The sequence below is a fragment of the Diplotaxodon limnothrissa genome, linkage group LG3 (genome assembly GCF_057381915.1).
Source record: "Diplotaxodon limnothrissa isolate DT_005_m linkage group LG3, D_limnothrissa_male_GT1.1, whole genome shotgun sequence".
Lineage (NCBI taxonomy): Eukaryota > Metazoa > Chordata > Actinopteri > Cichliformes > Cichlidae > Diplotaxodon > Diplotaxodon limnothrissa.
Genome location: NC_140598.1, coordinates 13,276,698 through 13,303,164, shown reverse-complemented (window position 1 = coordinate 13,303,164; position 26,467 = coordinate 13,276,698). Strand labels below are relative to the sequence as shown.

At 42.0% G+C, this 26,467-nt stretch overlaps 1 protein-coding gene across 1 annotated transcript in view; it reads right to left on the bottom strand.

Moving 5' to 3' along the window:
* Nucleotides 1-1,612: 1,612 nt before the first annotated feature.
* zanl (zonadhesin, like) overlaps nucleotides 1,613-26,467 on the bottom strand; it is a 127,494-nt gene continuing 102,639 nt past the window's right edge. The window contains 40 exon segments of the mRNA XM_085349915.1: nucleotides 1,613-1,668; nucleotides 3,167-3,210; nucleotides 3,417-3,513; nucleotides 4,005-4,148; nucleotides 4,566-4,701; nucleotides 4,784-4,986; nucleotides 5,369-5,499; nucleotides 5,759-5,920; nucleotides 6,195-6,390; nucleotides 6,483-6,612; nucleotides 6,703-6,950; nucleotides 7,048-7,192; nucleotides 7,374-7,582; nucleotides 7,661-7,932; nucleotides 8,896-9,023; nucleotides 9,203-9,367; nucleotides 9,470-9,616; nucleotides 9,707-9,804; nucleotides 9,905-10,049; nucleotides 10,135-10,343; nucleotides 11,102-11,278; nucleotides 12,868-12,962; nucleotides 13,265-13,373; nucleotides 13,479-13,656; nucleotides 14,163-14,410; nucleotides 14,573-14,717; nucleotides 15,350-15,552; nucleotides 16,074-16,243; nucleotides 18,813-18,920; nucleotides 19,050-19,193; nucleotides 19,635-19,780; nucleotides 20,217-20,341; nucleotides 20,616-20,732; nucleotides 21,145-21,283; nucleotides 21,472-21,668; nucleotides 22,069-22,210; nucleotides 22,410-22,548; nucleotides 22,635-22,763; nucleotides 23,878-24,026; nucleotides 26,110-26,354. Of these exon segments, the coding sequence (XP_085206041.1) occupies nucleotides 1,613-1,668; nucleotides 3,167-3,210; nucleotides 3,417-3,513; nucleotides 4,005-4,148; nucleotides 4,566-4,701; nucleotides 4,784-4,986; nucleotides 5,369-5,499; nucleotides 5,759-5,920; nucleotides 6,195-6,390; nucleotides 6,483-6,612; nucleotides 6,703-6,950; nucleotides 7,048-7,192; nucleotides 7,374-7,582; nucleotides 7,661-7,932; nucleotides 8,896-9,023; nucleotides 9,203-9,367; nucleotides 9,470-9,616; nucleotides 9,707-9,804; nucleotides 9,905-10,049; nucleotides 10,135-10,343; nucleotides 11,102-11,278; nucleotides 12,868-12,962; nucleotides 13,265-13,373; nucleotides 13,479-13,656; nucleotides 14,163-14,410; nucleotides 14,573-14,717; nucleotides 15,350-15,552; nucleotides 16,074-16,243; nucleotides 18,813-18,920; nucleotides 19,050-19,193; nucleotides 19,635-19,780; nucleotides 20,217-20,341; nucleotides 20,616-20,732; nucleotides 21,145-21,283; nucleotides 21,472-21,668; nucleotides 22,069-22,210; nucleotides 22,410-22,548; nucleotides 22,635-22,763; nucleotides 23,878-24,026; nucleotides 26,110-26,354 (6,170 nt within the window).

Below are 26,467 nucleotides of genomic sequence, written 5' to 3'. Positions count from 1 at the left end.
CACAGCGGACCGTGACAACTTCCTGATTATTTAGTATTTTGTACCGCGTGAGAAACTATGAAGTCTGTGCGTTTGTGCGTGCGTGCATAGATCGATCTAGATTCTTCTTTTTTATGACTGACTGTAAGTTTGAGCTCACTTTCTTAATAAATTTGGGATTTCATAGTGTCATCAGTTGTTCTACACTGTATAAAGCTGTGAATAAAAATATGTATAAAACCTCTGCAAAATATTCTCTATTCATACTTTCAGACGTGTATTTTTAGTAGAGTTGACCAGCTGGTCATTAGTTAGATGTTCTCCCACGTTTTAGAGGCTAAACTTGTAAATATAGGAGTTTGTTTTTTAAATATATGAATAAAATCCTTTGCAGTCAGTGACCCTAAAATCTAGAGCTCATTTACATCATCAGATGCCCGTGACATGCTCTGGCAGGCTTTTATTGCCCTGCCTTCAGTTCCTGGGTTTTCTGCATTGTTCTTTGATAACTCTGTTGAGTAGAGGACAGTTGACTCGCTGGGCTCGTGAACAATTTCCTGTGTTTTGCCTTTAAAAACATGTAGCTTGCATTTACAGTATACTGTGTAAGATAAAGGTCTAATCATCTCTTAGTTTACTCAGATTGCACAGAATGTATATTTGTTAATAATTTGAATTAGTTTGGATAAGTGTAAGATAATAGGGAATTTCAGTTTTTACTATATAATTTTGTTTAGCGTAATATTTACAATTAAATTGTATTTTCTTTCCTTATTTAATTTTGACGTACTGTTCCTTTAATACATGGTAACCGTGCACGAGTGTGGAGTAACGGGGCTTTAACTAGCTGTGGAGTCAAACAGTTTTCTTACCATGTACAGGAACATTCAAACGGATCACTGTATTTCAAGACTGGAAATAAATGTTTGCCTGTTTGTTTTCAACTACAAGCGGACTTTGTTGATTATGTTCAACTGCACAAGGACACGCATGTGGCCCGACTACCAGCTACTGCTTGCGCGGTAATAGTATCCATTTTTCCCCCATTTGCAGTGTGTTATAGCACTTTGCTGACTCTCCACAGTGATTGTAGCCCGGCACACTTCACGTTCCACGGTGTTTCACAGATGATGATGTGCTTTGGATCACGCGGTGTTCCTTTCCTTCTCTATATTTTTATCTTCCCATCATTTGGATACAAGTTAAACTTGATTGTATCTGTCCAAAGACTTTTTCCAGAAATGTGCCACCTCTCTTACAAATGCTCTGAAAACGTTTGGACTCCATGTAAAAGGTAAATACAAACAGAGCGGGCCAGTTTTGTAAAAACATTTATTATTCACAACAGAACTTCCAGTATTTAAAATGGATGGACAGCAGGTTAGTAATGGGCACACTCTGAAGTAAAGACAGGGTGGAACTTATTACTCTGAAAAACTGTGGGCAGACACTACAAGAAGCACATACACATATAACTATTTATTTAATTAAACATTCACTTCAAATGACATGTTCAAGCATAACTTAAAAAAGCAACAAATAAACAAATAAGCAAGTCTTATCTTCATTTTTACTCTTCTTTGACATGACAAGTGGTTACATAGAGAAAAAATAGTTTCATTGAAGTTTGTCATCAAAAAGCAGTGACTTTCTCCTTTTTCTGGTTATCAATGTTTGTGTATGAAACACCTAAAACAGAAGACATGGGAGACATATTAGAGCTGAAAAATAAGTAAAATACACACACATTATATACATACGAGTATTTATACACAAAGCTTTAGTTGTCAGAGAGATGACATCACATTTGACTCTGGTATACAGAGGAGTTCATGTTGCCCCTTCATCACCCCCTGTGGTGGATTTTTGTATGACATGTATACCTATATAACTCTATACACTGTATATCTATCTGTACTAGATAGCTTTCACGTAGAATATTAGGCACGAGGTATTTTGCCCTTATGCACACACACGCACACATGCACGCACACACACACACACACACACACACACACACACACACACACACAATAAACATTTTTCATGCAGCTCTTAGAAAATAGTAACATGGTAACAGAGATACTGAAACACACTATTAACCTACGATGGAGTGTTTATTATTATGTAAAGTATTTAACCCATATATTTGATGTAGTTAGGCCAAGTATTATTCACATGTACATCATAAGATTATCACAAAAAGTACGCTGTTTGCTGTAGTAATGTGTGACCTTTGACCATGTTGTGACCTATTGTCAGAAGGCAAAGCAAAGGGTTAATTTAAGGGTGCCCCTTTGTGCTGGGCCCTCAGCCAGAGTCCTGGCCCGTACTTGACCCTGCACCTGCTGTTTTTGGGCGCGTGGGAAAGTTACTCCACAGCAGGGAGGTGGGTTCCTGTAGAAGGGGATCTGGGAAAGTCCTCTGGGCTTTTTCCTGCTGTCTGTCCGTTGGGGTTGGTCCCAACCTGCATGCGCTAACAGCGAACACCCTAGGGGAGCTTTGCCTTTCCTTCTGTTTTGCTGAGCTTCTCTGTTTAATAAAACAGCTGGCGTAGACCTTTGCTCCTCTCCTGTGATTTTTGTGTTTTTGACTTTAATTGGACTCGAGAAGCAGAAACCCACCTACTTCTAATCTGTGGAATTACTCACACTTGCGACCAGCACATCCCTCCTCTACTATTGTTGACAGTTTGACAGGAAGAGAAGTCTTTGCAGACCTAAGGTGGGCTGCCATGCTCCTTTTTTTAAGAGAGAAAAAGCTTCCGAACAAGCGACACTTATTCTTATTCGAAGGACGCTGTCGTGGATTTTTACCCATAACATGCTGAGCGAGGCACACAGAGTCTGAGATTTTTATATTTTGCTCTTTCGTTGTGCTTTTTACTGTCAGACCTTTGAGTGGATTTGCTGGCACATCCTTGCCTGGTGGTGTAGTGTTAATATACACCTGAATGTTCCAGCCCAGCAAACTGGTCACTCTGATGGTCATGTGGATTTGATGAGCAGGAGCTTGACTGCTACACACCCTTTCAATTTGATGCTTATAGTGACATTATGGAAACAACAACAACAACTACTAACAGTAGCAAGTGTTACACTAACTAGATGTTTATTGTGGTAGAGCAGCTTTATTGCGTTTTGGGGATTTTTTTTAAAGCTCATTTAATCTTTTTCCTGATCCTTACTTGTTGATTCCATGCTGATATTTGTCTCCTTCTTCTTCTTTTTCCTGAAAAGAGAAAAACGGAGGTTAGAGACTTTAATGTGTGCATGCATACAGTTATTTATTTATTTGAAGTTTTATAACGGTATTTGGAAAAAACAAAAAATATTGGCCCAGATATATTTTTAAGACATGTATTTGTGTTCATACAGTGGACACAGACATACTTATTCAAGCGCATATTTTTGTTAAGATGATCTGTTAACACTCACATGGTTTTCTTTTTGCAAACAAGAACAATGGTAGTCACGGTGATGATAATGACAGCAACTGGGACCAGAACCGCAATCAGGATAATCCACTTAGTTTCTGAAACACACAAAAATGAGAAACAAAGTCTTTAACCGTTAACCACATGTCCTCCACTCTCAGTGAAATAATTCATTTGACCAATCACAGTGAGTGCAGGGTCCTTACATGAATTTGAAACTGAGCTTGGAGGAGATATTAAGTCAATATTTTATATGATACCTCTTATCTCGACATTATATTGTCACTTTTCTGGGTTATATCAACCATGGACATTATAATTCTACTTTAGTCCAGAACGCCGTGTTGGCTAATACCTCTGATATCAGCTGATCCTAGTGCAAACAGATCTTATGATGATAAACAGTGAAGTATGAGACATCTAGCTGAACGTTAGTTTTTCAGTGTTAGATACTAAAATGTTTCTGTGTTTAGTCTTGCATCCACAAAGACACACAAAGACATCGCAGACACAAAGAGTAGTATAGAAACAGGAAAGTTCACGAGGAAATGTGACAGCTTTAAAGAATGAAGTCATGTTTCAGTCGTACCAAGTCCTCCACCGGTGGGTGGCATCACTTCCATCTCACAGTTTGTGCCTTCAAAGCCTTCTGCACACAGACAGGTGTACGTGTTGTTGCCTGAGTCCTGACATGTGCCTTCGTTCAAACAGGGGTAATTGAGGCAGGGACTTGCTGCAAGAAGACAAAAATAGGTGTTGTTGTTGACAGTTTAATTTAGTTCATTTCTCAGTTAATTTGTAAGATATTTTATTCACAACAGGAAACACATAATCACGGAATTAAACTGAGAATCTATAAAGTTTTAGGAAAAAACGAGGTAATTGTGAAAAAACATCAGTTTTTTAACAGCTGTCCATAAACAGCTGTGAACTGGGACCAGTTAGTGGAGTGAATGTTGTCCCATTCCTGTTTACTGTGGGATTAGAGATGCTCCATGGTCCTGGATTTTCTTTGTTGTATTTTTGCTTTTATGTTATCAGCCTGGACTGCACACAGACCAGTTCAGCACCCAGACTCTCCCACACAGCCCTGCTGTATGATTGTATGATTCAAAATACACAGTGCTCAAACACTTGCATGAACACGTACCTTTGTAGCAGTCACGTTTGAAGTTGTAGATGGTGCACACGTAAGCGTCCTGGCAGGTCTTCGGCTCACACACAGCACCGGTACTGCTACACTCACAAGACTGAGAGCAGTCCTCGGTCACAAACTTCTCTTTGAGCTGCAGGATGGAGAGATATGAGCGCACATCGTCACGTGGTCACATAGATACACAGTCACTCGTGTAACTGAAGGCCACTTACAGGGTAGTATCTGTTTAGGAAGGTGCAGCCACACTGTGCATATGGCACACAAGTCCCCTCACTCATAACAAAGCCGGCGGCACACTGGCAGCCTTCGACACACGAAGTGACTTCACACTCCGAGGGTGCTGCCAGGTTGGCGCAGGAGGCGGGGCAAGATGACATGCAGGGGGAGTAAGTGCTGTTGGCGGTGCAAGAGAGGACTGGGAAAGAGAAACGTGATGTTATTTACAGCAAACCGTTCGACAGAATGTAATTCTTTGTTTTGCAAATGTGTCTTAGTTCAATGCCTCACGTTTACAGGAGATTTGATAATGTGCAAGAGTATCTATATAAGAAACTATAAAGAAGAAATAAGAAACTGTAAACTATATAAGATGAATACAAACTGCATTACCACATATCTGTCTCAGTGAGGACAGCACATTACAATCTGCGTTTTCTGACAGTTTTGGAATGCAGTTTGTTTTTTTTTTTACTTCAAATTATGAATACAAACAAAAACACACAACAGGTGGAGTGAGGAGATGGACTCTGAACTGTTTGTCTTCCCACATGATGTGAATGAAGGGCAGCATTTCTTACCGCAGTCCAGCTGCTGCCTCCACAATCCTAATGTAACTCCAGCCTGTTGACAAGCTGCTGCATATGCTTCATAACTGGCACAGCGCATAGCTTCACTGCCTCCCTCAGCACACAGGTCAAACAGACAGTCACTGAAAGGACAAACATGAGCACAAGCAAAAAGCTCACACATGCACGTTGGTTCATACAGCTGCTGTCATGTGTTATATTGAATATGTCTTGATGCACGCTCAATCATCCAGGTACGTAAATCCCAAAAGGCTGATTCTGTTCATCTAGACGTTGCGTTTTTCAGATGAATTATATCGATTATGCTCAAGTTAACATTGTACTGAAATGTATCCAGAAGACAGCTTCATACATATCCCCACTTAAGTGCAGACTACTTACTCCTGGTAGATTTGGGGTGACACGGTGGCGTGGCAGGCAGCAAATGGCCCACTGGAATCAGACAGCGCCCCACACTTCGTCGGGCTGTTGTAGTCGCTGAGCTGTGACTGAGAGCAGTCTGACACCTCGAACCCTGAGTCTGGATCAGTCTCTGCTTCTTGTCTGGAGACAGAGAAACTGTTGTGTAACAGCCGTGTGTAACATGAAGTTTAGTTTCCACAAAAACTGTAACATGAAACGAGCCTATTCCGTTTGAAGATTTTCTTTTATCAAGCACTTAACAGGCAGACAGACTTGGGCCAAGCTCTGCTAATTATTGTCGGGCAGCAATAATTATCTTTATTTTATAACATAAGGCAGTTTTCTTTAACAACAATATTCTCTGTTAAATAGTGACAGAAATCTGTAGAAGCAGTGAGCCTGGTTGTAATCGTACCTCAGTGCACGGATAGGACGGTCCAAGATCCTAAGTCTGTTGGCAGGTCGATCATTGACCTTCCAACTATCTCCAAATTCTTTAAGATCCCTGACTACTGTCCCATCTGGCTTCATGTATTCATTTCTGGTGATGCCATCATAGTTCCCACACAGTCCTCTAACAGAATTCTTATAGGTACCAGGAAGTATGATTTCTGATACACAAACAGAGAGACATAAGAGGAACGTGAACAGATTTGTACAAAAGCCTAAGACGTTCTCAGACAGAACTGTCTTCTTCTTTTACCTCCTCGACTGTTGCCATCAAAGCGTACAGTGAGTCCAAAGTCAGTGGTGAGCTGGATCTGCCTGGAGTTCCTTGTGATGGTCAAACCATCAACTGGTGTGAGAGGAGGTGTTACATACTCCCCGTTGACCTACAGGAGATCAGGTAGGATTGCGTTACATCATTTTTACCATTAGAAATGCATGAAAACCTGCTCTTTTTTAACAAAGTGTCAGCTGACCAGGACAGTCTTCTTCTGCAGGAATTTAACATTGACACCGTAAACATTGATGTCCATCTCCTCCAGGAACGACACCCTCTTGTTCATTCCACGTCTAACGTTCTTTCCTCTCACCACCAGGGGCGTCAGGGAGCTCGACAGGTTGTGACCCAGAGCAAGTTCATAGGTGTCGACACCTTGGAAGTGATGCTTGAAGCCATCGAATGTTAGGTAGTGAGGATCCCCACAGATGCTGCACTGATTGAACTCTAACGATGGTGGAAAATGGGAGGATTCATGGTCAAAAACCACAGTCATTTTTGTTACTTTGCTTGTTTATTAAGGTTTGAAGTCTCTCAAACTCACCGGTGGGTCTGCAGTAGCGGTTTCCATTCTTGTCCAGGTCACACAGTGAATTCGAATTACAGCTGTGGTCCTCACATCTGACTTCACCACCAGGGTTACAGGTACACGACTCAGTGCATTTATCAGTTAGCCACAAATCTCCTACCTGTGGGCGCACACACAGACATGCATGGGACTGGTTATACCTGGACTTAGAATAAAGGGTTTTCAATATGCTAATATTAAATCCTCATAGCCTCTGTGTACTTTTGAGCTCAGGATTTTCTATTATGGAACATCCCACTGAGTCCATCATCTAGCAACAGTACGGGCAGTACTGTACTCACATCATGGTACTCCCTGTTTGAGTCCAGACAGCCACACTGGTCCAGAGTAACACACTTGCCGTCACTGAGGACGTAACCAGCATTGCACTGGCAGCCCTCGAGACAAGTAGTTGGAGGCAGATGGCAGAAGACAGGGAAGAGGTCAGAGCACGTGGGAGGGCAGGGGGCTGTGCAGTCTGAGTAGTGGCTGTTAGGAAGACAGGGCAGGGCTGCAGAGAGGGACGAGAATGAGGTAAGACAAACAATAAATTCAAATCTTTATGTGAATCTTTGTTACTGTAACTCACGGCAAAAGCTGCTGTTTCTCCAGCTGATGGTGACACCGGCACTCTGACAGGCCTGAGCATATGCCTCCACGTTGTCACAGAGCGTAGTCTGCATGCCGTCATACTCGCACATGTCATAGACGCAGTTAGCCAGGAAAGCCTCAGGGGGCACTAGAGCGTGGCACGGCTTGAAGTTATTGGAGAGAATGACCCCACCACACTGAGCCTCATACAGCATCTCTTCTTCTTTGCTACACTTTGGGTGGATGTCTGGACGGGTGTCTGGCTGACAACTGAACAGAAGAACATTTGGATCAGGGTGTAATTTCGCCAACATGGACAGCATACATTTGATTCATTAGAGTAACCACTATCTGGAACCAGGGGTGTTTTGCGTGTTTGGTGAATCTGGAGACCACTACTATCTTTAAGTCTGACGTCCAAACTCCGCTGCAGGTCCCAAAGTCAAACGATCACTGCAGCATCACTGAGAGTTAAAAACTGTCTAAATTCTTTCATCTTTAATAAAATGATCAGCGTTGCTGCTTTACCAGGTGGAACAATTAAGTTTAATGTCCAGGAATCCATGGAAACCGAATTTATGAAATGTAATGGAGTTAGAAGTTAGCAAGCAGTTAGCTCGCTAGTTTCCATCTATATGTAATATAGCATGTTTGAATGAGGGATTTCCAAAATGTACAGCTCTGCTATCATTTCCAGCATAAATGAAGACAGAAAACTAAACAGCAGTGGCGTTTGTAGGCTAGCTGGTATATAATCATGTGCTACATGTTTATATATCGCTTTTTCCACTCGATAAAAGTTAACATGAGGGTTCCAGATGGTTAGGGAAAAATGCAATCGCATGGCAGGATGCTGTAAACGGACCAAACTTCAGTCAGGAGAACAACTGAGATAATCCATCCACAATACGAGGTTAGTCATTAATGTACTGCTGCATGGGCTGGGCTGTAGTTACATGTAAGGTTTTAAAAACTGAGCTTTAAAATGAACAGTGGTAAAAAAACAGAAAAGAAAAACAAGAGAAGCCAACTGTTTTTAGGGGCTTGTTCAGATTAAATAGAACAAGATACAAAGCATTAAAACATGTTAAAAACACAACAGCCTTATTAAACGCAGAGTAGTTTGGACCTGGAAGCAGGATTCAACATGTCATCACTTAAAGACCGGATAGAGTTACAACTAATATCCGCATAACAACACTAAAAGTTGTTCACTGGTTGTTACCCACTGACCCAGGATCACTGTCTCCATTTGATTTCCAGCTGTTTCCCAGTTCAATGTCATCCTTGGCTGGTTTCTTGTTGGGCATTAGGTTGTCATCAGAGGGGTTCTGGTTGTAGTTTCCACACATGCCACACACCTGGAGAAGAGGCCAGTGGAACAAGGTTATTGCAATGTTTCTGTAATATACAGCAGAGCAGCTACTACAAGCAGCCATAACTAGCATACACAATTTGTAATTTTTAATTTCCTCATGTGACTTGACATTGAAAGAGTTGTGATGCAGACACTAGAAAACATGGTCTTAATTTCTGATACCTTATCAAAATATTCTCCTGGAACAGTGATCTCAACGTGATGGACTCCGTCAAATTTCACCTGTAGACCAAAGTTTGTGTCCAGCAGACTATAGGCTCCACTGGTTATCACTTTAGCTCCAGCCAAGTCAACGGAAACTGGGGTTTTCACCCGCTGTCCGTTCACCTGAGCACAGAAAAGTGAAATCATGTCAGCTGCTGATTGTTTCAGTATGGCGTAGTTCCTCTATATTTGAATGTCTGTAAAATCATAAACTATGTCACATACCAGAACTCTGCGGCCCTTTTGCAGTTCAATAACAGTGCCAGGGTACAGGGTGACTTTCACAGAGCGAACATATGATGCCTCTGGTTGACCACGTTCCTCATTCTTAGCCACTATGTTGAAGGGAGTGACTTGGGTGGCGTTGCACACCTTTAAAATAGTGTATATTTTGTTTTCAAAGACAAAACAGCACCACAGGAATATCTGTTGTGTACAAAGTAAGTTAAACTCCTCCCATACCTCCACCAGAGTATATGTGCAAGTTCCCATGAACGTATGCATCACACCATCAAAAGTGTAGTAGTGCGGATCTCCAGCTACATGACACACTCCTTTACCTGAGGTCGGATATGAGACTCGGTAAAAGGGCAAAAACATACACTGACACAGCTTTAGGTGACGTGAACATGTAATTATCCAGCCCTTCGTTCAGTTTACCTGTAGAATGACAGCCTAGTACTCCTTCCACCACTTTGCACTCCTGTGCAGGGCTGCACTGCCAAGACTCACAGCTGATGTTGTTGTTTCCAGCACACTTGCATTGCTCTGAGCAGTCAGCCTTTGTGAACCAAGTGTCTCCAACCTAAACATATACCAAAAAAGTTTAATGCACCCTTACATAAAACACATTTTCTTGCAAAAAGGAAAATCTCCCACTGCACACCCACCGGCCTGTATTTCCCATCACCATCAGTGCATCCACACTGGCTGATTGGGACACATTTGTCTCCGCTGAGGATGAGGCCAGTGTCACAGATGCAGCCCTCCACACAGGGAAGATCGCAAGAGCCGCCGTGTCCTGCAGGGTTCTGACAGCTCGGCTGAGGACATGCAGGGCCGCATGAGGTGTAATGACTGCCTGGGGGGCACTTCAGAGCTGGAGGGAGTCAAGCAATTTTTAGGGTTGTTTGTAAAAATGCACAACAGTTGTTACATATCTATAAACAAAAAGAAGGTTGTATTTGTCTACAGGAAACATGTTACAGCAAAACTCATAAAGTTTGTGTACATCATTTCTTTTTGAACCATTGTTGGCCCCTAACTCAGAAGAGGGACAGTTTTGGTGCTCACAGTGGAATTATCTAAACGTTGTGAGAGATGTAACCTAGTGAAAGTGAAACAAATGAGAGTATATAGTTTAAACTGCACTATTTTCACCGGGATATTTTTCTGAAAAAACAAACAAATATTGGTAAATTTTCTTGAAATCTGGGAGGGTCTGGAATGTCCACTATATGTTTCTGTGGACCAATAAACCTTTGTGTTTCCCATAAAGCAGCATATAAGCATTATTCCTTAGCACCTAAAAATCAAGCGTATGTAACCTCTGTTAGACAGCAGACACTGCAGTTTTAAATGGAAATATAAACTACATACTATAATGTCACTAGTAGTAAAGAAAGTGGAAGATGACCTGGGTGTATTGGACAAATCATGGGGATTTTCTTACTTTATACTCAACTTTTTATATTTAAACTGATCATTTTGTCACGCTCAAAATGAAGGCACTGATTTCTCAGGGAAACATCTAATATTGTTATTATTACTTTAGTAATACGTTTGGTAGCAATGGAAAAAGTATTACTTAAGATCCTATTTTTTCTCTATACACACACAAAGAAAAACAGGACTCACGACAGAAGGTGTTCGTCCTCCATTCGATGGGGACTCCTGCAGCAGCACACATGTCGGCGTAGGTCTCTATGGCCTGGCACAGAGCCACGGTCTCACCTCCAGTGGCACACATGTCGAATACACAACTCTCAAAGTATGGCTCAGGGGATACAACAGAGTGGCAGGGCTTAAAGATTCCTGAGGTTAAGATCAAAGATAGAACAAAGTGTAGTTGAAGCGACTGCTTGGGGATGATTTTCACCACATTGTCTAGCCTAACAGTGATATATATCAGAGAGGCCAGCCCAAAAGTTTTAAGGTAAATGTAAAGATTGTTTAATATATGTGAGACATATACAAAGTGGGAAAAAGGCATGAAGGGCTTACTTCAGCTAACAGCACATATCTATATTTCATATCACCAAACCAATTGGTTGTTTTACTGCATATATACGTCATATCATTTCCCAAGCATCGCTTCCACAGTTCCTGGCTTGTGCTGAGAGCCATGTTTTGTCTACAAGGGTGCTGAAGTCATCAAATGTCAGTGCTTAATAAGATTAAGTACACACTGTAAACCAGCATATTGTTTCAGTGGAGGAGTTTGTGTGTTCTAGTCACGTGCTTGTGACAATACAAAGCATCATATAAGAATCAGTCTATTTAATATTTACAGGCATCCAACAGGTACCTGCGGGCCAAATGGAGTGAAAGGCAGTAGATGAAAAAGGAGGAGTTTGGTGAGTCCATTAAAATGGCAAACAATCCTCAATCCTACAGTCAGGTCTTCTGTAATGGAAGCAGAGTCTGTGCACCAACTATAAGGGATCACATTTCTCACCCTCCCTGGGAAAATCAGTGGTAGGCTGCCAGGGGCGGCCTTTCTCACTGATTCTGTTCATAGTTTTTATGTAAGAATATCTCGGCACAGCCAAGTAATGAAGGCTGTCCATTTGGTGGCATCAGGATTCCATCTTTGCCTGTTGCAGATTTTGTTGTTCATCACATGGTGAGCTCCAGCTTCCACTGGAACGTTTCGCAGCTGAGTGTAAAGCGAGAACCTCCAAGTCCAAGACCACGGTTCTCAGCCAGAAAAAGGTGGAGCACTCACTCCAGGTCAGGGATGAGTTCAGGGGTCTTGGGATCTTGTGCATATGTATTATTGTAGGGTCTACCTTTCAATATAAAGTGCCTTGAGGCAACTGTTATTGTGATTTGTGGCTGTACAAATAAAATTTAATTGATTTGACAGACGGATTGGGATAGCATCTGGGTAATCTATGATCCTTCCCTGACCTACGGTTCAGAGCTCTGGGTAGCGACCGAAAAAAATGAGGTTATGTACATAAGCGGCGGAAATGAGCTTCCTTCGAAGGGTGGCTGGGCTCCAAGATAGGGTGAAGAGCTTGGAGTAGAGTGGCAGCTCCTCCACATTCAAAGGAGCCAATTAGGTGGTTCGGGCATTGACTAGGATGCCACCTGGACACATTTGAGTTAAGGTATTCTGTGATTGAAGGAGGCGGGTCAGTTCCAGGACTTGTTGGAGTGAGAGATCGCTGGAAATATAACTTATTAATGTCAGAAGAGCTGACTAGGATGAGGAAAGTCTGGGCTTGTCTCCTTAAACTACTGCCCCCAGGACCATAGATGGATGGATGGATGGATGGATGGGTAGATGATATTAGACTATTAGTTGTAATGATAACATTCTTTTATGTGTGCGTGTGTGTGTGTATCTTAGTGAGAGAGAGAGAGAGCGCGTGCACACACATATGTGTTTTTCATACCGTTGGGATCAGTGATCATGCCACAGCTGGTAGGCTTCGTGGCCTCTTCCTCCACCTTTACATCACAATCTTCTTCTTCTGTACCATCAGTACAGCTGAGAGGAAATGGGAGAATTCATTGCAATGGAGTCAACATGTTTGTGTTTGGTAATTCTAAGGCTAAGATTAGCAGGAGACTGGTGACATGTACAGGACAATTTCTGGGAAGAACTTGAAAAGTTTAATAGCGATATTTAATGCAGACGTAGCAGTCAAAGCCGAATGACAATGAAATAAAAGGAACTTAGGAATAAAGTAGGATCAACAATTCTTGTATTGACATAATGATGAAGAAATGAAAATCTACAAATAGATAAAATTAAAGGTCTTATATTCTGTTTTCTGTAATGTGACTCACTCGGGGTCTGAGTCAGCAACCTGCCAGCTGTCTCCTAGCTCATTGGTGTTAGCAGCTGGTGTGTTATCTGGTTTCAAGTTGTCATCGTTAGGGTTCCCATTGAAATTTCCTGTGGAGACAACAGATATTCAAAATCACTCTATTTTAATTAGTCAAATCCTGTGTTTTATTCACTTAGTAAGGAACAACAGCAAATAATTGCACTGGCTCTTACCACACATCCCACAGAGTAGGCCATTGTAGGAAGTTGGCAAAGTGACATCAGCATGATGGTTTCCATCAAAACGCACCCTCAGATTAAAAGATGTTTCTAAGACAACAAACTTTCCACTCAAGTAGATCTTAATTCCCCTGATGGAGGTAACAGGTGGAACAACCGCAGTGCCATTGACCTGACAACAGCCAGAGATCACAATATTATTGCCAGAAAAACACAGCTTATTATGTGTACTTGTTCTTTGTTCCTCTACAGTAGACTTTTCCTTTAAATCAACCATCTTTATATACAAATGCAGCAGGGGACAGTTTCCACCTTCTACTGAGACGAGGCTGAATCTGTTATTAAAACACATGTTAGGAAAACACATTCAGTAAAGAGGCTGCTATAAATATAGCTTTGTTATACTTGCATTCTGTTGATTTAAATTTGGTGGAGAACTAGTTTAATTTTTTAAAAATTGTGTTTTATTTTGACTGCTGCAGATTATAAAAATCTTAAATCTGATTATGAAGAGATTTAAAGAAAATCTTACAAGTGGTTCTTGTTCCAATAGGCCTAGGCTGTACATATTGGCCTTAAAATTATTCAGTTGGTAGTAAATAAAATGGGTAAAAGCACTAAGATAGCAAACAGAGATACTGTTTATTGTATGAGTGACTGGAAGAACCCTCTGCCTACCTGGACCGTGTGTCCCTTGCCAAGGATGACAGTGATACCATTCACATTGATCACCACAGCCCTCACATAGGAAACCTTCTTATTACTTCCTCTGTGCTCATTCTGGGTATGGACCGTGAAATGTGGCAAGCCAGAGGAGACATTGCAGGGTTTGGTCAAGGTGTAGGAGCATGAACCCATGTAATGGTGAGTACGTTTATCAAAGGTTATGTAGTGAGGATCACCAGAAACTGAGCAGATACCATTTCCTGAACAAAGAAGGCAGGGAGTTACTTTATCATTTACCATGATGAGCAAAACAAATGCAGATTTCAGTGGAACTATATAAAATGGATAATGCACTGAGATGTCAGATGTGTTAAATGAAATAATAATCTTTAGATGTATGTGAAGCGGTGTGATTAATATACCAATAGGGTGGCATTCATATTCTCCATCTTGTAGTTGGCAGCTCTCAGTAGTTGGGTTACAGCTGGTGTTATGACACTGTAGCAGACCTCCACTGTGACACATACACTTTTGTTCACAACCCTCCAAGTACCAGTCATCGCCCACCTGAAAAATGTACACAGAATACAAAAAACAATCAAAATTTTGTCATGTAATTCTCTCTTATACATCACACGAATATAAAGATAAGATAAGATAAGATAACCTTTATTAGTCCCACACGTGGGAAATTTGTGGGAAAGATCAAAAATGATAAATAAATATATAAATATAAATGTATCAAAATGTATATAAATATACATGTGGATGCAAACCAGGGATTCTGTATGCCACTAACTAATTAGGCCAACCTACACTCATTTATTTATTGATTTTGGGCTTGCTAATTGTGGTGGCACCCGTATGTAAATGCTGTGACATAAATACAAATTCTATAACACCAGTGTCTTTTAAATTCAGGTAAAATACAGTATAATAAATATAATCTGTGCTTGATAAGTTGAAAGTAAAAATCTTTGTTGTAAAACCAATATTTATGTGCCAACAGTTCACTGCAGTCTATGCACCCTTAATTTAGTTGAGTTTTAATTTCTTTTGTACTGTAGGGTCTTTGTGTCTCTTGGCGTCTCTCCTGTTGAAGTTATAAAGAGAACTGAAAATGATGTTAGCATGAGCTTAGCACATTTTAAAGGTAAATGGAATATGGTTTTAATTGTTTGGAGGCTGTTTCCACTTACAGGGTGATAGGTTCCACTGGGGTCCACACAACCACAGTCTCTCAGTTCCACACATTTGTCATCACTGAGAATGAAGCCAGGGTTACACTCACAACCCTCCACACACACTTCCTCACAGCCAGGTGGTCCCACCACACCAAGACATGTCTCAGGACATGAATTCACACAAAGGGAGTAGGAGCTATTGGGAGGACAGGTCAGAGCTGTGTGGACAAACACAGGGATGAACAATAATGAGAGGGAACAATGGTGGACAAATAGCAACAGAGAAGGGAGTGGGAGTAGGATGATTCAAAGACAGGGCACCTACGTATCTCATATTGATTTAACTCAGTGTCATAAATGAAAGCAAGGACAATATTAACTGCATTGAATATTTTACATTGGTTTCAGCATTGTGCACTGTATCTTAAACTCTCCTCCCTATACAATTATAAATATGATTATAAGTTCAATTATAATGTTGGTGAGCAGGATGTAATATATCGTGGTTATATTTACAGGTGGAGACAACTTCCAAATGGAGAAGCTATGGCATGCACCCCATTTAAAAGGGAAAATGCTGAAGGCTCATTTTTCCAAAATGAAAAGGTATTATTCAAGTCTTTATTCATTTATGCTTCAGAATGGGGCTTATCAAGCCAATGGGTGATGTCACTGTGACTATGTTTTATATATCATATATCTTTTAGATATATTTGGTATATCTCAGATTCAAACTTACGGCAGAAGTCTGGAGTTCTCCATTGGTAGACTTTGGCTCCAGCACTATGACATGCGTCAGTGTAGGCCTGGAGCTGGTCACACAGCACATGCTGCTGGCCGTTGAACTGACACATGTCATACACACAGCTTTGGAAGAATGGAGTGGGATTAACTACACTGATGCACTCCCTGTAACAGAGAAAAGCACTCACTTAGCTTAGGTAGGAAAAGGCAGAGGCTCATATATACTGAAAATCTGAGTTCAAACAAACAAACAAGCTACATTTGGTGGTGAAACAGTCAACAACTGTTGCATAAGTTTAGCAACAATTCACTAGCTGGGGCCAGTGAATAAAGGTGAATGGCTTAAACATGAATTGAACTGCGGTTTGGGGAAGGCCTCGCTGGGGACTGGCGGTGGCTCCTGGGCTGGCAGATCCCCATGTACTAATGAGAAGTGAAACAGTGAAAGAATTGAAATTGAAAAAGGGGAGGGAGGGTTGGGAATGAATGGAAGAACAAACAGCTAGTAGAACTGGGGGATTATATATAGATAAGAACAGGAAGGGAAGTGTTTGGATACTTTATCTCTAACTCACTAACTGAGTCCACATTGTCATTTTACATTTTACAGTGTTCCTATTAGAAAAAGGTGAATGGCTTAAACATGAGTTGAACTGAGCTTTAGGGAAGGGCGCAAAGGGGACTGGTGCCTCCCGGGCTGGCAGATCCCCAAAGAAGGCATCCCCTAGAAGCAGCAATAAGTGTGCATTGTGAAGGTGAAAGACCTCTGCAGTAATAATTCAATTTTTCAATTCAATTTATTTATACAGCCCCAAATCACAACAACAATCGCCTCAAGGCGCTTTATATGTAAGGTAGACCCTGCAGTAATACCTACAGAAACAACCCAACAATCATATGACTAAGTATGAGCAAGCACTTTGGCGACAGTGGGAAGGAACAACTCCTTTTAACAGGAAGAAACCTCTGGCAAAACCATTCCCATGGAAGGACAGCCATCTGCCGCTACCGGCTGAGGTGGAAGAAGGAAAGCAGGACAAAAGAGAAGCGCAGAGAGAAGGTGGTCAAGGATTCCAGAGAGTAGAGTGGTTGAGTTCGGAAAATTACGAAGGAATGGTGGGAGAAGACCACAAAGCAGATTTCAGAAAACGAAAGACCTTAATAGCTGAATGAGGAGAACCCCTGATCGAGTGGCAACGTGGCTCGACTGGTGTGGAGGCTGGATGGATGCATGTTTGTATTTTAAGACATGAGGCAATGGCTTGACGGCTCGTAAAAGCTTTTACTGCTGTGTTTGAAAATGATCGATATGGAGACAGAGACTGGCAATACGGTGTCAGGAATGTGCTTTGTTACATTTTGTGAAAGATAGATAGATGTATGGACCCTGGCATCCAAGTTATTGGGGAAAGAGGAAAGAGAAACTGGCTTCCAGGTGCCAAAAAGCACGCTGCTGCATTTTGCTCAGGAGAGATAGAGGGAAGAAAAGCTTGCTACTGCAAATGAAGGAAAAGAACCTGGCATCCCGGTGCCAGATGTATGCTGGCGAATTTGAAAAAGACGGACAGAGAAATAGAACCTGGAATACCATTGCAAAAAGTATTCACTTTTTGCAATGGTATTCCATGGTTTTGTAAAGGAGGAAAAGAGAAAGAAAACATGGCATCCCAGTGCTAAAAGCATGTTGCTGGATTTGTAAAGGAGGAAAAGAGAAAGAAAACATGGCATCCCAGCGCTAAAAGCCTGCTGCTGCATTTGTAAAGGAGGAACAGAGAAAGGAACCAGGAATCCCGGGCCCAAAAGCTTGCTGGTATATTTGCAAAGGAGGGACAGAGAAAGAGAACCTGGCATTCCAGTGCCAAAAAACATGCTGCTGTATTTTTGTGAAAAGGGGAGGGACGGAAGAGGAACTGGCAACCCGGTGCTAAAAGCGTGCTACTGCATTTGTGAACGAGGGATAGAGAAAGAAAGAGAACCTAGCATTCCTGTGCCAAAAAACATGCTGCTGCATTTTTGTGAAAAAGGGAGGGACGGAAGAGGAACTGGCAACCCGGTGCTAAAAGCGTGCTACTGCATTTGTGAATGAGGGATAGAGAAAGAAAGAGAACCTGGCATTCCTGTGCCAAAAAACATGCTGCTGCATTTTTGTGAAAAAGGGAGGGACAGAAGAGGAACTGGCAACCCGGTGCTAAAAGCTTGCTCCTGCATTTGTGAAGGAGGGATAGAGAAAGAAAGCCTGACATCCTAGTGCCAAGAAGCATGCTGCTGCATTGTGCGAGGGAGGGATAGAGGGGAAGGGAAACTGGAATCTCCTGGGTAGAAAACCTTGTTGATGCATTTGCAAATGAGGAATAATAACTTGGCATCCTGGTGCCAAAAGCTCACTGTTGTATTTGCAAAGGAGGGTTATAGAAAGAACCTGGTATCCCAGGTTTTTTGCAACGATAGATAGAGATAAACTGGCAAGTCATTGGTAAAAACTTGCTGCTGCGTTTGAGAATGAGGGACAAAGAACAAAACTGGCATCCCAGTGCCAGAAGGGTTCATTACAGCATTACAGTAATAGTATTGAAAATATTTATTCATATTTTACAGGTCAGTTGGGTGATTACCAGGCATGCTGCCATCTATTTCATGATTTTATAAGGTCAGGAAAAAAACGTTGTAAAATCCCAGGAATCCCATCAGTTTAACCAAGTCGATAACCAAAAGTGGAGGGGTTGTGAATTCTTACCGGAAGGGTCCAGTAGGGTCTGTAATTTTACCACATTTCTCTGGTTTTACAACTTCAGCTTCCAAGTTGGGGTCACAGTCTGGATCAGGCTTTGTTCCTGGGGTACATCTGGTCAATACAAATACAAAACACAGTTACATCCTCTTCAGTTTGTCAGAAAGAGTCCGACAGTAAGGTAACAAAAGACATAACCAGAAGAAATCCAAAAGACAGAAAGATAGATATGTTGGAACTCACGAGTCATCTTCATCGTCTTTGGTCTGCCAGCTGTTCCCAAAGTCATTACTATTTCCTGCCACAGTGCCATCTGGTTTAGTGAAGTCATTGTCTGGGTTCCCATCATAGTCACCACAAAGGCCACACATTTGGTCATAGTAGGAGCTGGTAGAACAAAGTCAAGGCAGGATATGTAGGATTAAAATAAGACAAGCTTAAGAATATTTGCAATGTTTAATAAGGTGTTGCTTGGCCTTTTATTGTAATTCTAGAAACAAATGAAGAGAATGCAAAAATCCCTGATACAATAAACCAGGGCATCGTTAGTATATATTAAAAGTTGCATAAGTCCACAATATGCACACAAATGGACTGCTTTGTTTTCACAACATACATAAAACAACTGGTGATGTTCAGCAGTTTAGATCGTTATCTATCAGAGTTTCTTCAGATCGTTAGGTTATGGTTGCATCAGAGGAAAGTGGTCATCAAAAAAATAATGATAGAGCAATGGAGACAGTGGTCAGGTGTATTGTATGAATGTGTGAAGCAAATAAAAAGAAGTTCTACAATATCAAAATAGTTCAAACCAATATTTATACTAACCTGGGAACTGAGATCTGGGCATAATGGTTTCCATCCCAACGCACCCTCAAGCCAAAGGATGTTTGAAGCGTGATGAACTGACCAGCAAGACTAATAGACATGAGAGGAGAGGGGGAGTGGGGCAGAGCCACCCGTACTCCGTTCACCTGATTCAGTGATGAAGAAAAAGATGTTAAGAACATAAGAATATAAAGATGTTAAACAGACTGTGTAAACGTCTAATTGGTGGACAGGTCAGGGAGTATAAAAGTACAAAGAGTGTGCAATGTGCAGTATATCAGGCAAAAACAGACTTTGTATAGTTTTAACAAGCAAGAAAGACATTGTTTTATGCCTATCACACTGTGTTATCTTTGGCATAGATTCAACTGACAAAATGGGAAAAATCTGTTTTGTTTTTTTTACATGTTGTTAGCAACAAAGTAACTAAAGATATAATTTGAGTTCTTTGCTAAAATGTCAGTTATGTGTAGACATAAGACATACATGGTGATGATACAAATACTGTGTGGGATGTCTGCTGGCACACATTTTACTTAAAGATGGGAAATATAAGAGATAGTAATTCATTCACATACTGACCAGTGTTCTACTGCTCTTCATCAGGGTCACAGTAATTCCATCCACTGTCACATATAGCTTCCTCAGGTATGACACTCCTGCAACTCCTCTCTCTTCATTCTTTGCCTCCACAGAGAACCAAGGGCCTGCACAGGGAAGACCACGACAATCAGGAATATTGTGTGTTTATATTAAAGGTGAACATTGGCATTAACATACAAACCACCACTGACATTCAGTGTCTTCTCTTTGCAGCAAACGTGAATGAAAACAACATCTGTCATGCTTTGCGATGAAAATAATAAATGAGTAAATTTAGCTCATTTAAACTTTCATTTGTGCGTGTGGTGTGGCAAGACTAGAACAGGTGCAATGAAACCCAAACATCTTAATGAATAAATGTCTCAAAATAGTGTGTACCTGTGCTGTTCCTACAGCTTCTGGCAAGTGTGTAAGTACAGGTTCCCATGAAGCTGTAGTACTTCTTGTCAAAGGTGTTGTAGTGTGGATCCCCAGAAACTACACAATCCTGAAAGCCTGAGAGAGGGAAAAACATCAGGAACATCAGACTGAAACACAGATGAAGCCACTGTAGAACAATTACCTAATAACAGTGCAGGTCACTGCTGCTTTGGACTTGTACTGGCATTAAAATAGATGCAAGGAATATATCATTTCCTGACTAGACAAAAATTTGTATTATTTCAATTTCTTTTCTGCAACTCTGTGATTTTGCATTATAAAGAATTGCATGTAACAAGTGTTGTTATAGACAAACCGTACAGAAGAGAGCAAAAGAAACATAACAGCAACACACACATAAATATTTCACTGTTATTGAAAGTAAAAGACACCTCTGGGTTGTGCTTCTCTATCTTCCATTACTCAGTCTAATTATGTATATTAGAGCAGGGATAGAAAATGCTAGGTGTGAACATTACAAACATACTCGTAGGATAGCAGCCCAGCTCTCCATCCTGAAGTTTACATTCATGCATTGGGGGGCATTCAGAGGCTTCACAGGTAATTCCAGCTGCACCACACCAACATTTTCGCTTGCAGTCTTCCTCAAAAAACTCCTCTCCAGGCTGACAAACAGACAACAAAATTGACAATTAAGCATAGCAGGCACAGATGATTCTTTGTAGATCATTTTATGCATGTATGTATGAAAATGTTGTTTTAGAGAGGACATAAAGAGACTGCAAGTGACCTGACTTGAAATACAAAGGACCAAATGATTCACTGCCGGCTTATCAGACCCACTTCACCATACCTCATAATACTGGCCGTTCGTGTGGTTGCAGCCACACATGTTCTCCTTAACGCACTTGCCAGCACTCAGGACATAGCTGGGATCACACACACAGGACTCAGAGCAGGGACCAGAGCAGGAGGGGGGTTTTCCAAAGCATGTTTCCTGACAAGGATCTGCACAAGGTTCATAGTGGCTGTTTGGGGGACAGCTCAGTGCTAAGCAGACCACAAGAGGTTGAAGTTAGTGATAGGAAACAAAAGTATGTGCTGGTTAAAATATAAAATGACAGCTTTTCACAAGAAAAGAGATACGTCTTTGGCACTTCCAGCTGTGTTGTCTTCCGTGGAACTAGATTGTTTGAGTTTGGTGGTAACCCAGTCTCCTGCAGCCTCTTGGCATATGTTGTCTGCCCAACTAGGTATGCTAAAGCAGCACTCCCTCAGTTAACTTTAGTGAGTAGGAAGCCCGTATGAAGTACTCTTCCACAAGTCAAAACTGACATAAACTTCTTTGTGTTATTTTCTCCCAACTACTCAGCCAAGCTGATTTTTACCTAATGATATACCTAAAGATATTTTACTACTAAATTAAATCATTTGTCCTTCCAATACTCACGGCAGAAGGTTTCATTCCTCCATGGTCCAAGGTTGACCCCACGATCTTGGCATTCATTGACATAGGCTTCAATGGCTTCACACAAAATGGGCTTGGCACCATCCAGCTCACACAAGTCAAAGACACAGTCCCTGAAGTAATTCTGAGAACAAACAATCACTTTGTTACAATGCTTTATATTGTGTGACCATCTAAAACCATATATTCAAATTATTCCACTATTACTAATATCACATTTTCACCCTGAATGCACACACACATACACAAATACAACAAGCTCAGAATAAGGACTGGTTCCACATTTGTTTATTATATGTGCACTATCCTCTACATGAACATACATTGGGGTTGACTTTGGGATGGCACACAGCAAAAGGTCCATTTTTGTCCAGCAGAATGCCACAATATCCAGAGCTTTCATACAGTTCCTGTTCTTCTTCATTGCACCCAGGGATGGTAGTGTTGGGTTTCTCATTACATCTGTCAAGACAGACCATCATCTTAAGAACATTTGTCTTTTGTCAATGGTAAATGTTTCTTTACACTTGCATCTCTGCAATACTCACTCTGGATTCATGTTCCAACTGTGTCCAAAGTCATTGGCATTTTCAGCTAAGCTTCCATCCGGTTTGCGGAAGTCATCTTTGGTATCTCCATCATAGTTGCCACACAGGCCACACAGCTTGTTCTGATAGCTGCAGATTGCAGAAAATGATTGTGTTAGAGTCTTATGCAAGAAAGACTAACAAGTAAGCCAGAACTACAACGTGTTTTAATTGCAGCCAAGTTTCTTTTCAGCAGTAGACTAAACCCCACACATTAGTAAGACTAAAAGATCAGACATGTACATTTGATGTGTTTGATAGCATCAGCATAGAATTAACTAGTCAGGAAATTAGAAGTTTTGTGTGATTTTATCTTGAAATTTTGAGGGAGCTGTTTGTGTTGCCCCTGCTAAATTGTTTAAATAAAATATCCTAGCTGTGTCATTAATCTCTGCCTTTATCACCTTACTACTCCTTACAGATAAAGGAGTCATGTTCAGTATATGAAAATGTGTTATAGTGTCATGGTCCGTGGTCCTGTGTCTGAGGAATGCGTGACGCTCGGGTAGCCACACCCCCGGGCTATCACCGGCACATCTGTTCTCCATCACGGTGACTACACGGAGATCTACTGAACCCGGCACTGATGGAAGGCTCCACGCCAGTCCGTTAGTCCCCCCACAGTGGTAACTAGACTTCCACGAAAGCGTGCATTCCCTTCTGGTTGGAACTGTGTTTAATCTGCCTACTTGTGTCCAGGTTTCGACTCGGCGTCTGCCACCTGCCTGTCCTCCGGCTCAACTGGATCACTCGGTGCATCATCTGGCCCATTCGCTATTTCCACGGACTTTCTGCTCACGGACTGCCACACTTCCCTCCCGAGCTCCCACAGTCCCGTTCCATCGTAAGCCCCCTACTCTAACTCAGTCCTGATGTGTTTTCCCTACTTTCCGGCTCCCTAGTAATCATCTCCCCTTTCTATTGCAGCCTCCCATGGTCCCGATCCTGGCTTCCTCGTGTCATTATTCCCCGGGTTTTTAGTTTCTTGTTTTGCTCTCTAGTTTTCCCGGGTCGCCTTTCGTTATTTCAATAAAGTGTCTTTTCTGTTAGCGCGGAGTCTGCATCTGGATCCTTTTGTGCATGCGCGCCGCGGCGCATGACATATAGTTTTAGTTGTATCAGTATGGATGTAGATTTCTGGACTGGTGAACTTGTGATTAAAACACCACTTTATAAGGAAACCATGAATTTGGTCTTCACTCACTCTTCGATTACTTTGATGTCCATGAAGGCGTTTCCATCATAGCGAACCGTCACACCAAAGTTCATGGAGACAGTGTAGTGTTTTCCTGACTTGAACACAGAAATACCAGGGGACGGAGACAGTGGCAGATTGACATTGGTCCCATTAACCTGTATGGGAAAATAGGCAGAGTACATCAAATCTGGCCAACATTTTCATTTTTTAATTACCCATGTCACAACATTACTATCTGTAACTGAAAAGAAACGTTCCTTTAGTGGGTGATCGTGGCTCAAGAGTTGGGAGTTCGCCTTGTAATCGGAAGGTTGCCGGTTCGAGCCCCGGCTTGGACAGTCTCGGTCGTTGTGTCCTTGGGCAAGACACTTCACCCGTTGCCTACTGGTGGTGGTCAGAGGGCCCGGTGGCGCCAGTGTCTGGCAGCCTCGCCTCTGTCAGTGCGCCCCAGGATGGCTGTGGCTACAATGTAGCTTGCCATCACCAGTGTGTGAATGTGTGTGTGAATGGGTGGATGACTGGATATGTAAAGCACTTTGGGGTCCTTAGGGACTAGTAAAGCGCTATATAAATACAGGCCATTTACCATTTCTCATGCCAATGATGTCTGTAAATGTCATGCCCGACATGTTAAACGCAGCTGCCGGCATGGCAAGCGAAAGTGGATCGAAGCCAAAGGCATGAATGCCCAAGAAAACAGTCGACCAGAACGATACCCGAATATTAAATCGCATTGTACGATCTAACAGGGGCTCGCAGTGGCCGCTCTGTCCCAATCCGAGACAAAATGGACGAGTTTTCCTCACTGACGCTGAGCAAGACCAACGTTGAGCCAAACAGTTCTGCGATACTTTAAACCAGCCCGAGCCACTCCACTTGTTCGAGGCCGAAGAACTTGCACCCTCCATGGATCTTCTTCCTTTCGATATCGGAAAAATTAGCAACGCCGAAGTCAAGACAGCGATGTTGGCCTGGACGAGTTCCTCCCCACAATGCTGAAGGACGACGAAGCCCAGTTGGATGCCGCCCTTAGAAGTCCCCTAAATGCCTGCTGGTCAACATCGCATGTACCCTATGAATGGGTAATTTCAACGACTTCAAGAAAGCTTTTGACAACGTCCACCGGCCGACTCTATGGGCTATCCCACGTCAATATGGAGTCCCCCAGCAGTTTGTATACGCCTTTTGTGGTCTCTGCTCCAACTCCCGGTTCTGCGTCCAGACAGATGATTGGATGGCGCCCTTAGAAGACCCCTAAACGCCTGCTGGACAACATCGCGTGTACCCTATGAATGGGCAAAAGGTGTTATCACCAAACTTCCCGAAAGGCGATTTGGGTGACTGTAACAACTGCCGGGGCATCACGCTCCTGTCGGTACCCGGGAAAGTGCTTTGCCTTATTCCTTTGAATTGGCTACTGGGCCCCTACTGGGCTCGACTACGGAAGACCTCCAAGAATGGACTGCAGCTTTGCAGAGGGAGGTGAGGAAGTCGGATTACGAATAAGCGCCAAGAAAACCAAGGTACTCGGAGTTGGCTACACAACTGCCCATGTTCCCGTCATAATCAACCAATAACGTGCTGATAAGTTGGAAAATTTCACATATCTGGGCAGCATCATCTCGAATTATGGGATCTCTGATCAAGATGTAAACTCCAAAGTAGGGAAGGCTGCCGGTGTCCTCCGACGTCTCCAATTCAATTCATTTAAATTCAATGTTTTTTATATAGTCCCAAATCACAAAAACAGTCACCTCAAGGTGCTTTATATTTTAAGATAGACCCTACAATAATACATACAGAGAAAAAAAACAACAATCATATGACCCCATTGACCAAGCACTTTGGTGACAGAGTCGTCTTTTAACAGGAAGAAGCCTTTGGCAGAACCAGCGAAAGCAAGGCCGACCAAATATCACATGGCGTCGAATGTTTATGGATGATCTGAAAACAGTCGACATCGCCTGGGACGAAGCTGAAACATTCGCCCCTGACCGTCATCGATGGAGATTGTTAGCTGCCCGATGCGTCGCTCGGCGTAGGAGGAACTAAGTGTTAAGTGTAAGTGCAAGTTTCTTTCCATGGTCAATTGCAGTGGTTTTCAGAAGTGTTCCTGAGCATGTGCAGTGATTTGTACCACAGAATGATGTTTGTTTGTAATGCAGTAGTGCCTGATAACGTGAAAGCGTGATTGGTTTTCACATGCAAAACATCCTGTTTCTTCCTCTCATGTCTTACCTGCACAGTGCCACCTTTGAGAATGGAGATCTTTATCATCTGTGCGTATACATGTACGGCATTCACATAGGAGATGGTCGGCCTGTTATACCGGTTTTCATTGTCAGTATGGACCTCAAAGTAGGGCACAGTTGTGTCATTGCATGGACTAGACATCAGATAGCTGCAGTTGCCCATGAAGTCATATTTGCGTTTGTCAAAGCTGGTGTAGTGTGGATCGCCAGATGCAATGCATGTGGATGTACCTAAAGGAATAATATATGAGAAAATTGTAATTTCCACACTGTCAACTATCAAGTTATACCGACTGACTGTAAAGCACAACACAAGGTGCTCTTTGTGCAGATGTAATTTATTA